The sequence below is a fragment of the Mesocricetus auratus genome, unplaced genomic scaffold, assembly GCF_017639785.1.
Source record: "Mesocricetus auratus isolate SY011 unplaced genomic scaffold, BCM_Maur_2.0 Super-Scaffold_6730, whole genome shotgun sequence".
NCBI classification, from domain to species: domain Eukaryota; kingdom Metazoa; phylum Chordata; class Mammalia; order Rodentia; family Cricetidae; genus Mesocricetus; species Mesocricetus auratus.
In genome coordinates this window covers 6,951,421-6,965,999 of record NW_024429184.1, presented here as the reverse complement: position 1 = coordinate 6,965,999, position 14,579 = coordinate 6,951,421, and the positions used below count along the sequence as shown (strand labels likewise).

The window sequence follows — 14,579 nt, the reverse complement described above, 5'->3', positions numbered from 1 at the left end:
AGATGCAATGTTCCTAGCCTTCCTTATCCCCCGTCAACCTCTCCGGCGGTTCAACAGAGCGCAGACATTTTGCAAACATGAGCCGCATTAAACCCCTGCTTCTAGCCCCTTGGCTTCCTTTGCGGATCTTAAGCGTGCGTTTAAGCATCAGTGCTTTCCGTCAGCTGTTCTCCCCCTCGGAGTGTCCTAACTTCCCCAGGAACGCAGCAGAATCGTCTTTGGAGTCAGCTTTCCCCGTTCCCTTCAGAATGCTATCTCATCACTGTTTCTCCCCCCTTACAAGATTTATTTTTTCCTTCTTCATTGCACGGATCCCTGTTTGTCCCGTCAGCCCATCTGCTTATCTGAGTTGCAATAACCGGCAAGGCTAAGAACCTAGCCGGGGCGGTGTGTGTCTGCGATCCACTGGTTTTCTCAGTTTGTCCTGTATTCCCTCCCTCTCACCCCGACAGGAGACTGGTATCAGATCTCACTCATCTCGGATCCTCACTGCCAGGCTGGCTAACGCAGATGTTTTTTGTTGTTGTTGTTTTGGTTTTTTGAGGGTCTCTGGTCTATGGAGATCATCATAGGAGTTTGTTGATGAATTCTTGGAAGGAGCAATCCAGAACACAGATTTCAGAGTTTAGAGGTCCCAAGTTCAAGTTCCCCTCTGACCAACTAACTCTCTCAAAAGACGGTGGGCGCCGGGCATTGGTGGCGCACACCTTTAATCCCACCCTTTGTGAGGCAGAGGCAGGTGAATCCTTGTGAGTTCGAGACCAGCCTGATGTACCGATCGAGTTCCAGGACAGGCTCCAAAACAATACAGAGAAACTCTGCCTTGAAAAACAAAAACAAACAAACAAAAGACTGTGGGCACTGCACCTCACTTCTCAGTGCAGTTTGGGAAAATGGGTACCACACTGGGCCCTACGGATGATGCAGGCAAATTAAGTCAAAGTACCACAATCCAGCTGTGGGGCCCTTGTCTTTTCCTGTCAACAGCTGGGCTTTGAACACAGCCACTAACTCTCTCTAAACATGGACCACTCAAATGCATCTCTTTATCATCACTCATTAAGAGCAACTGGGTAACCACAGTGACATGAGGATATCTGTCAAGAGAAGTGGGCACCCACTGCTGATGCTGGGCCAGGAGTAAGTGGACCCCAAGAGACAGGAAAAAAAATAAAAAAGTCCATAATTCAGCTGGACGTTTTCCACCACATCAGCCACAGAGCACATGGTGTCCTTCTAATTATTTTCTTTTACCCTAGAGTAACAGCAAGGACGATGATACAAGGGAAAAATATCTGGAGCAAACCTCGAGTTCAGAAACATCACACTCACTCCTGATGCCACCAGCCATCAATACTACCATTTGCTTTCTCTAAGGCCAGAAATGAACATCAGGTAACGGGACACAGAGCCGTGCATGGCATGTCAGGGTCAACTCGCGGGAATTAGATACACACTTACAGGGCATTCTCTCTTTCTGTCTTCTGGAAGAACCCCAACTAGACCACCTTCTCCACCTGTCGAGAGGTTACTTGCCCTCAGAAACAGTGGGACAAAATAATAGGCTGCCAAAGGACAGCTCCCAAAAGTGGGGCATGAGAGTCAGCGCCCCTGTCCAAGATGCGTGAGCAGAGTGGAAACGAAAAGAGAAAGACACACAGCAATGTGTTGTGGTTCAATCCCAGGGTTTTCAGAACTCTCCACCCGTGCTGCTTGTTCAACGACCAACACGAAACACTTCTGCTGTCAGAAAACAAAGTATCTTTTGGTATTTGGAGGGGGAAGGGATGGTACAAGTATGGAGAATGAATTAAAGAATCAAAGGCTGGACCAAGGCTGAGAAGATTTCCCCCATCAATCATTATGTTCCAGTGTCCTGAAACATTGCAGCCTGCTTTGCATGAGAGCTGAGACCAACAGTGGCTGGGATTCCTGGAAAAGGTTAACTGTGATGTCGGAACAATGCCCATTCTGACCATGGGACAGACATGTGGACCTAAAGGCCAAATCTGCTCAGCACTCACTAGGAGACCACATTGCCAAGGTCAGATTTCAAGAGGCAAAAAAGCAGGGTGAGGAAGCCATGGCATTGCTGTCGGCTAGCAAAGGTGCACTCTGATACAAAGGCAGAAAGGGCTGCCAAGCAAAATCAGTGCACAGGGTGGGCAGTGGAATGAGGGAGAGTTCTCCTCTTCACAGATGTGCGGTGCCTTGGGGGCAGAAAAAGATCACGGAGAAAGTTCTGGACTGGACAGAAGACCCTAAACCACTATCCAGCTCTGCAACATTCATGAATTGTCCCTTTCTTCTTCTCCAAGGGAAGTCAAAACTGATACATTTTTAGATTACTTCTGCTTCTAAAGTTGAGTAACAGCATGTGATGCTCAAAGTAAAAGAATCTTGTGAGCCCAAGTCAGAACTAAAGAAAACCATGACAGCTAGTCTGCTCCTTGTGGCTAAAAGGTCAGGCAACTTACCTCTTGGGCCAACGCCCCTAGGCTGTCCAGCAATGTTCTGGTGGCTTCGGTCAGCTGCTGGGTCAGGAGAGGAGATGTGGAGTTTAGTCTTGTCTGGAAAGAAAGGGGGAGAAAAATCTTTTGTCTCTAAGCTCAAAGACAAGCCTGGAACCTCTAAATAGAAAATAAGTAAATCTAAACCATTCCCAATCTTAAATTTATAAAACAAGAAATCAACTTCTAACCAAAACAAAGAACATTCTCCAATGACTCTAACTGCATGTCTGCATGCTTATTTTTCCTCAGATAAGGGTTTCTCTTTGATGAATGATTGAAGGAATACAAATTAAATGCTAGAAAACAGATAAAATACAAAAATATCTCATGTGATGCACACAGGCAGGCTTGTATGTTTACATATGTGTGTTTACATACAAGTGTGTGCATGCATGTACATGTGTGTTCAATGAAATACTGACCAGAAAGTCCCAACTCTATCTATACTTCTGCAAGACACATGCTTATAGACATGGCCTTGAGAAAAACATCTGCCATGGCTCACAAAATCTGAAAGCTAAAACTCAATGGTAACCAAAGCAAAAGAAGAATCCTTTTCTCCGTTGAGTCAGCACTATTTTCACTGTTTTGAAGACTGAAACAGGGAACTCTGTTTTTATGTCAAGTAATTCAACACCTTGTATTTACTAATTAATGTATTTAGTTGTTATGATACATAACCTAGCTTCACAGTAAACTTGAGAAACATAATTAAGCCTAAAGGAAAGATAAATTATGACAGAAAGCCTAAGTGGGGGAAACCCACAAGTTCTGTGAAACCAGAATTCTGTAGAAGGAAATCCAGCCTCAGTGCCATGACCTGGAAGGACCAGGAAGAAAAATCTCCAGGGGGGAAATGTGGCATTTCTTTTCTTGGTGTGCTTACGGATTCTGTTTTGTTTTGTTCAGCATTGCTAACAAACACATAGAGAATTTTAGACTGTTCCGACACAACACCTGTCACGTCAGAGACTGCTGTGAAACTGTGACCATGGATGATTAATGCTCAGGATTATAAAGCAACAATAAAGGGAACAAAACAAAGTTGCCAACCTTGTATGCATTTCTAAAGTCTGAAATGTAGGTGGGTACATCTCTTTATCGAGTTCTACAGAACCTTAGGCAAGTGACTCAAATCCCCCATGTCCCCGTGCCCCCAAGCTATTCTCCCACAGAGGAGTCATACCTGTACATCACTGAGCTTCCTAAATACTGAATTGCAAGGCACCTACTGAGTTCTTTGAGCAGAGCCTGCCACATAGTAAACCTCAGAAGTATAACAATTGTATCACCCGTCCTTCTTTCCCTCCTTAGAAACTTCACTACCAGCTGTTCCTCGACACAGACCGTTTCCCAGTGCTCAGGATGACAGCTGCCCTGCCTCTGTGCTTTGTCCCATGCCAATCAATCAGGCCTATAAGACACCAAGTGCAAGAGCTATTTCCACCCTCAGCAATACAGTCAGTCCTATATGGCTTCTCCATCTGAACAAATTTGCATCTTCATAAGAGATGGTATTCCTTCTATGTTGCTTTTAATCTGGACACGTTGGGCTAAGTTTTATTCTCCTTGTGTTTCAATAGTTCAAACACTTGTAGGTTCGGATCTTGCACGTGCCTGCATAACCCTTGAGTTTAACGAACCTTAGAAGGGAAACACAAGAACCTGGTTACCTCTGCCATAAGCAGAGACCTTCGATAGTCTGCGTTTTGGTCTGTTGGCTTAATTGATGCACGGGGTCTTGGCCTCTTATTGGCCAAACCAATCCATGCATACGCAAAATGGTGTAATAGTCACTGTGAAGACCTTTCCACAACAGCTGTTTTCTCAAAAACAGCTCAGGGCTGACGAGATGAGTGAAGGGTCTTACTGCCGAGTCTCATGGCCTGAATATGGCCACCAGGACACACACGGCAGTAGGAGAGATCTGCCTCCCACAAGCCGTCCTCTGTTCTCCGCATTATGCCATGGCATGCAGATGTCACACACAAACAAATAAAACGTAATTTAGAAATAGCTTTTGATTAGATGTTCAGTATATTTCAACAATAATCGATGACCCGAGGCTGATACAAACTGATGTTCGAGGCACAGACCGACATAAGAGTTAAAATACATGCCTGCAATTCAAATTCGGCATCGATCTCAAGCTTGGATTATCTAAGTATTTTTGCTCCAGACCTCGTTCTGTGTTTTTTTCCTGCTTGGATATTACAGAATACAGAGATGGTGCTGATGCAAGTCAGCAAAACGAAATGTTTCGAACGGACAGTCAAAAGATAAGCCGTTTGATAGCTACTCCTGGATCTGATATTCATGTTTTTCCATCTTACCTCATTATTTATAAATAAATTCACGGCAGATTAAAGAGCTAAAAGAAAAATGAAGGCTTAAAACAAACTGGAGAAAATATCATAAAATATATTAATGACCTTGAGGTAAGGAAGAATTTTAAACATGAAATTTAAATATAAAAAAGATTAAAAAAAAGGATCTACATCCTAAATGTAAAATCTGTGTATCAAATGATACCACAAATGACCTTAAAAACATTAAGTCAAAGACTAGAGTAATGGGATTTTAAAAAACTTTAGTATAAAATGGAATACCAGATAGCAGTCAATATGAACCAGATCCACGTGCATCAACATCGATAAACCTCAAAAAACAGAGCTTCACGAAAATGTATGGGCAGCTCAGCACATGCATATACACTGAACACATGCAAGCCCACACTATACACTGTTGTTGACGGAATTCAATATATACAGTATAACGTATAAAAGCATGCAACTTAAGAATAGGGCTTGCCTTTGCGGAAACAGATGGGGTTACACGGGTGGCCGCTGCGGCATCTACGATGGTCTAATCCTTGACCACAATCTGAAGTTAGTTTGGCTAAATGACAGATAGTGACCACTCGTGATGCTTCTGTTACCCCGCCCTCATTTTTTTACATTTGAAATGCTTCCTAATCTTCTCTTTAATTCAATATAGGGGGAAGATTTGATCCAATTACAACAAAGGGGGAAGGATGACGGAGCGAGGAGGAAGAAGGGTAGGATGCATTTCAGATCTACAAGGTGGCTGACCCTGTTATGGAGTTAACCTAAGGACTAAATCAGGCCCGCAAACCCGAACTCAGGATGGAGTCCACATCTGCTATTCCCGGCGGCCTCCTGCTCGCACTTCCTCGACGAAGGCCAAGTCTGTCTCATCACTGCTCCAAAAAGCTGCAGCAATGCACATACTCAACAACGCACACCTCAGAATTCCTATTCTTTTTTCTTGACTATGAATTCAAGTTAAGTCCCTATTGGACACAGTAAGAAAAGTATTTTCTTGACATGGAGTAAAGAAAGGAATACAGGAAAGATATTTGGGTAAGGACTGTACTTTCTTCTGTTATTTAGCTTGACGGGAATGCATGCATTGTTCAACATATCTAGAACATAACCGAATACCACAATATCACAGAATATTTTGCACCAATTCCTACCCTATGACTCAAAGACTTCCGCCCATTTTCCATAACAAGCGTTAATTACATAAGGGCAATGTTTCCTAAAAGGCCCTCCCCAAGTGACAAAGGCTATTATGTGCCCATCCTTTCGTGGTCTAACTGATGACATCACCACTTCTTCTATCCAAGCTAGCGATCCAGTTACATTGTGAAAGACCGAGACATCTTAAAAGTCGAGAGCCTAGCAAAGTTCACTGGGCTTTCCTTTCGAGCTACTTTTCCTCCAGTACAGGGTCTTGCCTATCTGTTACCCTATCACAATTGGGCGCTCAGTAGATGTTTCCAGAAGAAAAGCTCAAAGGGAAAGAGACACACCTCAGAGGAAAGAAGTGAGCCAGTGTAATCTACTGCAAAAGCCACGCACATCCCCAGAAGCGCTTTATTGGAGGGTCCCCTCACTAACCTCTGGAAGCTTCCACGGCTGCCCTTGGCCTGCAGATGATGCTCGGTGCCCTGACACGGCCCGCACTGTCTACCTCTCGTAGACTTTGACCGTTCCCCCAGTTTCACAGCTCATCACTGCTCCTCCCATTGATCTCCCCCATCAGTATGGCTGCCCCGCCCTGAGTGATCTCGGTTCTGCACGGTTCTCCTACACACACATCACTTTTTATTCTTCCCATTCCCCTCCAGACCCTGCAGATACCACGTTTTCTTTTGCAGCATTCGTTGCCTGTCTAAAAGCACTGTTTAGGCCTCTAAAAAGGAGACACCTTAGCCTGCTGAGCTAACCTGGGTTAGATGGCCATCAGGGCCTTCAAAGCACCTAGCGTAGCATCTATTGTCCATCTGCACCTGTCCTGCCTCGTTCTGCCCCTTCTCCTCCTCCAGAGCAGAAATTCAGAGAGCGCTGCACCTTCCATGCCCCTGCCTCCCTGGCCCTGCTCACAGCACTGACCCAGTTCAATAAACACTGGTTGGATAAATTTCTTTGTAGATAATGACTATATAAAATGAAGTGGAAAACACTATTTACTACTAATGTATCGTGAGTCACAGTCAAATAAGAACAGAGGACAGACCCTCCATGCAACTAAAATGCAATTGAAACTATTTTCAATTTGCAAAAATCATACATGCAAAACTTTCAGGGACTCCATCATTTAATATAGATGTACTTATATATGAACGGCGTTTTAACACAGGATGCAATTTTATATGTCTCTTGTAAGTTCATGTCACAGAATGACTCCTGGTACATGCCTGACTTGCCTTTGGAGCTGTGCATGGTGGCCACTGCCTGTAATCCCAGGTCTGAAGCAAGAGGGTCGCAATATCAAGGCCAATCTGGGCTACCCATCAAGATGCTATCGTAACAACAGCAACGCCTTCCCTAAAAACTAGATGTAACTCTAACTTCCCACTTATTCCACCCTAGACTAAGGAGTAATAAGCTTTAAACTCGGGGCTGGAGTGACGAGTCAGTGGTTAGCAGGACTTACTGCTCATCTAGTGGGCCCACAGCACCAGCACAGCAAGGACAGCCCTGGGTAACTCCAGTTCCAGGGGATCCAACACCCTCATCTGGCCTCAGTGGGTATCAGGCAAGCATGTGGTAGACAGACATACAGACGGGCAACACACCCATACACACAAAATAAAATTTTAAGAGTAGATTTAAACTGAAAAGAAGTCAGCTGTGTACCACAGACAAGTATTATCATAACCAATCAATCTCCAATATCCCCATGACATCCGTGGCCATACCTGAATGTGTCCCACATAGTCTATTTAATTTCCATGACAACAAAGCTTTCCTTTGAGGGACATCTTAATATTTCTATTAAAACATGGAAAAGATTGGCCTCATGTCTGAAGAACATATTAACCTATTAAAAATAATTCAACAATTCAAACGTTAGGTTTTATGTTAAATGTGTTTCACGCATTAAAATGTTTTATGCATTTGCAGCTTCTGAAGACACAGTTCAATACACTTATTAGCATAATTTAAAAGCAAGCCTTTACCTTAGGAGCCACGGTGCTTCTCAAGAGCAAACGTGGTGTAATTAAGGCACGCAACACGTTTGGGCGAACAGAGCTGAGCAGTCATGTTAGCAAAACACTAAATTCACCCCATTTATCCCTCAGTTCTGCGCAGATGGACACGCAGTCAGAGAGTAAACCATCACAGCATGTCACTGCACCAAATACCAAGTGACGAGGACCACGGCTGCTTCAAAACAAAAGGCGCACTGCGTAAACAGGTGGACATTAACATCAAACCAAGTACATGGAATCTAGCACTTTCCACAAGTGTCTGAATCCTTCAGGCCAAAGGAGAGGAAAAAAAAGAATTCTCCCCTACAAAAACCTACACAAATTCTCCTCTAAAAAATTAACCTAAACAAATGCCTTAAGCCAAATGCTACATGTGACACACTGAAGTGTTGAGTCCTTAAAACTCACAAAGCAGGGCTGAGGACATGGATCAGTGGTTGAAGGGCCCATGATAGAAACACGTGACCAGCCAGGTGGTGGTGGCGCACGCCTTTAATCCCAGCACTCGGGAGGCAGAGGCAGGCGGATCTCTGTGAGTTTTGAGACCAGCATGGTCTAAAAGAGTGAGTTCCAGGACAACCTCCAAAGTCACAGAGAAGCCCTGTCTTGAAACCCCCCCCAAAAGAAACATCTGGAGTTCAGATCCCCAGAGCCCACATAAATATCAGGCGGGTGTGTGATATCCTGCCTGTAATTCCAGTCTTGGAAGGGAGAGCCAAGTGCCCCCTAGAGCAGGCTGTCTAGTGAGACTACCATATTGACAGACCCTTCCTCACTAAGAAAGTGTGAGAGGACAATCCCCAGGATCTATCTCCCACCTCCACATGTACACATGTCTATGCCTATACACTACATACATACACGTACCCACACACACACACACAAAAGGGGAAAAAGTCACAGATCAGAAGATAATACCAAGCCCCATCTGTACTCTGCCTTTGTCTACAAAAGGCGAGAATGGACTCAGCAAAGACCCTCCAGCTCTTCGAGACGAGGAAGCTTTGCTCACCCATTGCTCATCCTTGGATAGCGGACAGCACAGCTGTGAAGTCGCGGGTCTTCTGGGAACCCTAGTGTGAACATGCAGCATGAATCACAGGACGGTTGAAGACAGTTCTTCATTCCACAGAAACAGAAGGCTCCCTTTTAGGAAGAAGGTATTCTCAGAGGTCAAGACAATCGAACCATAGTCACGTGTGCAGCATCCAAGGCATTACTGGCGCGAGATAAATCTGTGGACTTTGTCTTCCAGCCTCGAGAATCAGGCATCATTCCCACATCCCTGAGACAACAGTGAGCCAGCAACAGAGCCCCAGTCTATCTAGGACAAGCCACTCGTTGGCCCCATGTTACAGAATCTGTAAAGTTCTCAAACACACTGTCCCGGCGTTGAAGGTCGGTCCCCCAAAGCCCACTAGAGAGAAATCTGCACAGGCATCTCGCCTGCCTTGTCCATGAGTGAACTTCAGTGCCTAAACCAAGTCCATCACAGAGAGCAGACACACGGTAAACAGTCAGATTTTGTTGGGTGGACGCTTCGAAAGAGATGCTCTGTTTCCCATTCTGTGCATCAGAACCCCGGCCCGTTACTGTTTATCATGCATCAGAGCAGAGACCTGAAGAGGGACCAATAAAAGGCTGAGGCACTTAGAGAGCATGCAGAGACACAATGAAAGGTACTTGTGGCGGTGCATTACGCCCTAAGGATGGTCACACCCTAATCTCTGGGATCCATGAATACATAACGGGGCAAAATGTGCTTTGTGAGGTAATTTAGTACTTGGGCCTCAAAACAAGGAAATCCTCTTGACTACTTGGATGGGCAGATCTAATGGCAACAGCCCTTAAAAGCACAGAACTTTCTGTGCCTAAAGACAGAGAGGTGTGGCAGAGCCAGAGATTTAAACCATGGAAGAGACTCAGCCCAGGTGCTCAACGGAGATGCGTGAAAAGGATGAGAGACAGCACTGACTCTAAAAACAAAGACCCATGCCCCGGCCGAGAGCCCCAGCAGGGACTTCAGGCCTACAAGAGTACGGGACTGAACTCAGCTGGTACCGTAAGCGAATCCAAAGTGAATCCATCTTCAGAGTCTCCAAACACAAACCCAACCCTGCCAACACTCAGCCTAGATGTGCTCCCAAGGCACCCAGGTTTCTGCCCCTGAGGACTGGGAGTTGTTAAATGCATGCACTGTTAAGGTCCTGTGTGCACGACACTTCATCACAGAACAAAAGGGAAAAGCAAAGCCAATGCAACAGCAGGGACCCTGACAACTGAGGCAGGAAACTGCTCTGTCCGACTAGACTGGTTTACCGCGGCTCTCTCCTACAGTGCACAGGGAAGTGGAAGGCTATTGCGGAGGCAGACAGATCCCCGATACGCTTCCATCCTCTCCCTGGGAAAAGTGCAAGAAGGACCTCAAGGAACATTCAGGGAAAGCGAAGGGAAGCTCTCCCGCTCTATCTAGTCCTCACGGACAGCCACATCCGCCCCGCTGACCAGGAACATAATCCAAGTCGTAGCCAGGTGGCCCTAGGAGTTATTATCTTAACAGTACAGACACCGCGGACACTCAGTATTGTTAGTATGTTCATGACCTCCACGAGCTCACCCTAGAGCTCATCAATCCATCCTTGTCTTCACTAGAAAGCCACCTTTTTGAGGATTCCCCACTAAGCAGGGTACTCAGAACAATTCTGATAAATACTGTTGAGTAAATGAGTGAGTCTGGAGGTTGGCAGGTTTTGTTTTGGGTTTGGGGAAAATATCTAGACCAACAATGTCATTGTCTGTTGACATCGCCTTCAGGAGTAGTGCTTTCTTTATTCTGCCTGTGATTCCTAACACTAATCTTTAGAAGGAAACTTCGGTGTTACCAGCAACTGTTTTCAGCATGCAACTTGTATTACTTGTGCCAACTAAATGATTGGTTTCCTGTCGGTGGCCATCTAGTATATGCCAAGCCACTGGTATATATCCATATAGAATTTATAAAACAAATAGTCATACTAATGGTAAACTATATTACCTCCAAAGTCAATCACATGTGTAAGAAGCTGAACCAATATTTGAACCCAGATCTCCATAGTCTCAAGTCATGCCCTTCTAACTCTGAAACACTGCCCCCATGCTGTCCAAAATGCCATTATCCAATCACCCAAAGCCTAGAGGAGACCCAGGAGAAAGAATTAGAACCTTTTTTTTGGCTGAAAAATAGGGAATACTTACACCAAAAACAATAATCACATGAGGGGAAAAATTTCAAAACACATCTCTCTTCAGATAAGGCACTTTTGGTACAGAAACCTGAGCTGTTAATGAACAGGTGATGGGGGCCACGGTGTCATTCTATTTTGGAAGGAGTTCCAACACTCTAAGAGAGGAGGGATTTTCGTGGGCTGTAAACACCACCAGTGTTCAATGAGCAAACTGAAGTGAAAACAAATTAATGGGCACCAGAATCCATCTCTGTGTCTTCTAAAATAACTCATAATTCCTAAATTTCAAGGACAAATGTTTACCTCTGTATCTTATAGCAAAGTAAAGCAGACCCAGGCACAATTTCATATCACCCCTTTCACACCATTTGTAATGGCCTTGACCCTTGTAATGACGTCTCACAAAATGTCAACAGTCTGCAAAGATCTGCTGCGGCACATTTATCTAACTATGAACTGCTGTTGCTTGGAGCACTTACAAACGTCTCCAGTAAAGAAATACTTGAAATTATCGTGGTAGAAGCAATAACCAATCAGACTGCTGAAGCAAGCACTTGGTAGTTTTTAAAAACCTGACACAGAATTAACTACTTCAGGAGTAAGGAAACATTAAGCTGGTGACAACTGCAGGCACGTGTGCACACCACGGAAGCATCTAGGAGAAACCACCTGTGCCTGGGGCAACATCTGGAGAGCCACAGAGTTGAGGCACCCGCAAGAACTTCCTTCCCAGTCTGGAGAGTCTACCAGGAGCTATTTCTAAAGCTCACTCCAAGGTAAGCATTCGGCTCAGGATCCTGACGGAAAGTGACCACCTTAGGATCCCCTAGGAGTGCAGAGTTTTCTACAATGCAGTCGAGTCTCACAGAGCTCAGCATGATTGCAGCCTAAGCAACATGAAGAACACGCCTTTACAGAGAGCCTACTGGCACGGCAGCTCTGTCTGGTAAACCAAAAAGCAGAGTGCTGGATGTTGCAGAATACTACTGGAGGCATTTCGCCAGAGATCACAGAAAACTCACAGAAAAATTTACTCTAGAATTTCTATTGACATAATCCTGATGACCAACACAACCGGGCTCACTTGAATTCCTTGGTGATGGTTTGTTTTGTGAGTGTGTCTTTCTAATACAATTTTGTTACTGTAATTGAGCTAATTAATTTTATGTGGTCTTCCCAATCCCAATGGTTCACTATCTAACCTCAGTCTCCCCCTTCTGCTAGTTTTAAAAACACTAATAAGAAGCCATCTCCTACTAATCATTTCAAGACGTTTTCTTGCACGGTGTGGTCCTTCTCTAGTTGAAACAGGCACAAGACGCAATGGGCCTGGACTCACCAACTAGAACATTCTTCTCCAACTTACCCCTTGGGAAATGGACTGAAATTAGAAAAACACTTAGAATACATCTGGGCTAAATTATATGACCAAGTCCCAGTCAGCCCCAAGTCTCTAGAAAAACAAGTCATGGTGTCCAGGAAAAGACTGCACATTCCCAAGGCATAGGCGCCAGAAGCTTCCGCACAGGAGCACAGCCACTCACCACGACCGGCTTCAGGATGTCCATGTTGTAACGGAGCGCTTGCTCTGCTGCTTCTAGCTTCTCCCTTGGTAAACCACAAAGGGCAGAAACTTCCGGGTCACCAAGCCGAATGATTTCTTCCAGTTTTGATCCATTACACAGACTGGCCAAATGTAACTGGTAGCCTTGCAAAAATACCTGGAAGGGTTTCATGAGAGAGGAGAAAAAACTATCAGGATGGGAAGCTGGGTCCTGGAAGCCTTGGGAGACAGGTCACATCAGCACCGCTTGGAAGATCTTCAGCAGAGCACCAGAGCAGTCGCCCCCCCCACGGGGGAGGTCTTTTCATTCAGCCATGGAGGGCATCAAGGCACCATCTGCCACGTTGTTTCAAAACTGCATGCACGACTCGCTGTCTCCACACTGTCCTCCCCATAGCACAGGGACATCCTTAATGCAGGTCTTTTGTGCAGTGAGATCTTTAAAATGATCTCATCAATCCTACCTGGAACATGTGATTCTGCTCATGGGAACCCAGAGTCTAAATAATGCCTGGTACCGTTAGAGGAAAGTCATCCTAACTATTCTGGAATTTATGACATTGGACTGAAATCCAGCTGAATCATGAAAAAAAATTATACTGTAAATCTGTAGGTAACAATACTTGACAAATCCACAGAACTATGTTCAAGGAATGCCAGGATCGGGAATGTTTCGTTTTACTTGCCTATATCAACCCTCTGGAAGACGTTCTAAGTCACCCTTTCCTGCTCTTTATAGTAAAGCCAACAGGCCACCTTTCTTTGGGCACACACGTCCACATGGCTAGCCTCTCTGGGTTTAAAGAGACTCTTACATAGCTGAGCCTCACTATCCAGCAGAGAGAAATCTTTGTACTAAGATGGAGCTGCCCGTTTCCGGGACTCCTGCTTGTATCCACAGCACTATAACAGCATTTGCTGTATGTCTGAATGGATGACTCAGGCTCTTTGACTGCATTACCAACCCCTCTATTGGTTTAAATGAATGGGGCCCACCCCGGTCACAGAGCAACCCCTGTACGAGCAACGGGAGTGGTGACCCCAAGGCCTCCAACACTCGTGCAGTTTTGTTAGCAATGCAGAGTGTCCGACCCTCCACGGTGTCCACTCGGCTCTCACCTGCCTCCGGGTACTCAAGTGCACTTGAGGCTTTCTCCCGTCTTTAGTCCTTGTCTCCACGCTGCGGTGAAGTACCCCGACAACACGGAGACTCTAATTACCACGCAAAGACCTGCCCCGGATGCCTCTTACTCTAAACCCACGGCACGTAACAGATATGAAATTGGCAGGGGGCACTGGAAATTATGCTAAATGCAACGATTTCCAAAGCCTGCTGCCTCTGGCCCACCTCCCAGCCACAAAATTGGTAAACACAAGGCATATTTTCCTAGCTTCATAAGAGCTTGCAGTAAGCACATTTTTCTAATTTTAAAAATTCTCAGCCATGTGAAGCCAAGATCTCGTCAAGCATAAACACTCCCACTACTTCTGCTTACTGTAAAGTCGAGTCAGTATGGGGGCCTAAGGCCAGGTGTGGTCAATTCTCCCTTCTGCTAGTGAACACAGCTAAGAAAACCCGCTGACTTCACTGTGGCCATGCACTCTGCCCAGGAGCTGGATGAGAACAGACCATGCCAGGGGAGCTCTCTAGAGCCCTAAAAGGAAATCTCTACATAAACACTAGTACTCCACTAATATTTTGATACACTTCTCCTTACGTATCTTCCCTATCTTTAAAATGAAGCATGAGGAGT

General features: G+C 45.2%; 1 protein-coding gene across 4 annotated transcripts in view; it reads right to left on the bottom strand.

Moving 5' to 3' along the window:
* Abca1 (ATP binding cassette subfamily A member 1) overlaps window positions 1-14,579 on the bottom strand; it is a 124,689-nt gene that overhangs the window by 55,644 nt on the left and 54,466 nt on the right. For 3 of the 4 annotated variants that reach the window (XM_021230906.2, XM_005076485.4, XM_040738335.1), the window contains exons 7-8: window positions 12,806-12,982; window positions 2,478-2,570 (exon numbers count right to left, since the gene is read on the bottom strand). In XM_021230906.2, coding sequence (XP_021086565.1) covers window positions 2,478-2,570; window positions 12,806-12,982 — 270 coding nt within the window. Of the gene's footprint in view, window positions 1-2,477; window positions 2,571-9,049; window positions 10,963-12,805; window positions 12,983-14,579 lie in introns of those variants that run through there. The other variant, XM_021230907.2, reaches the window with a different exon arrangement.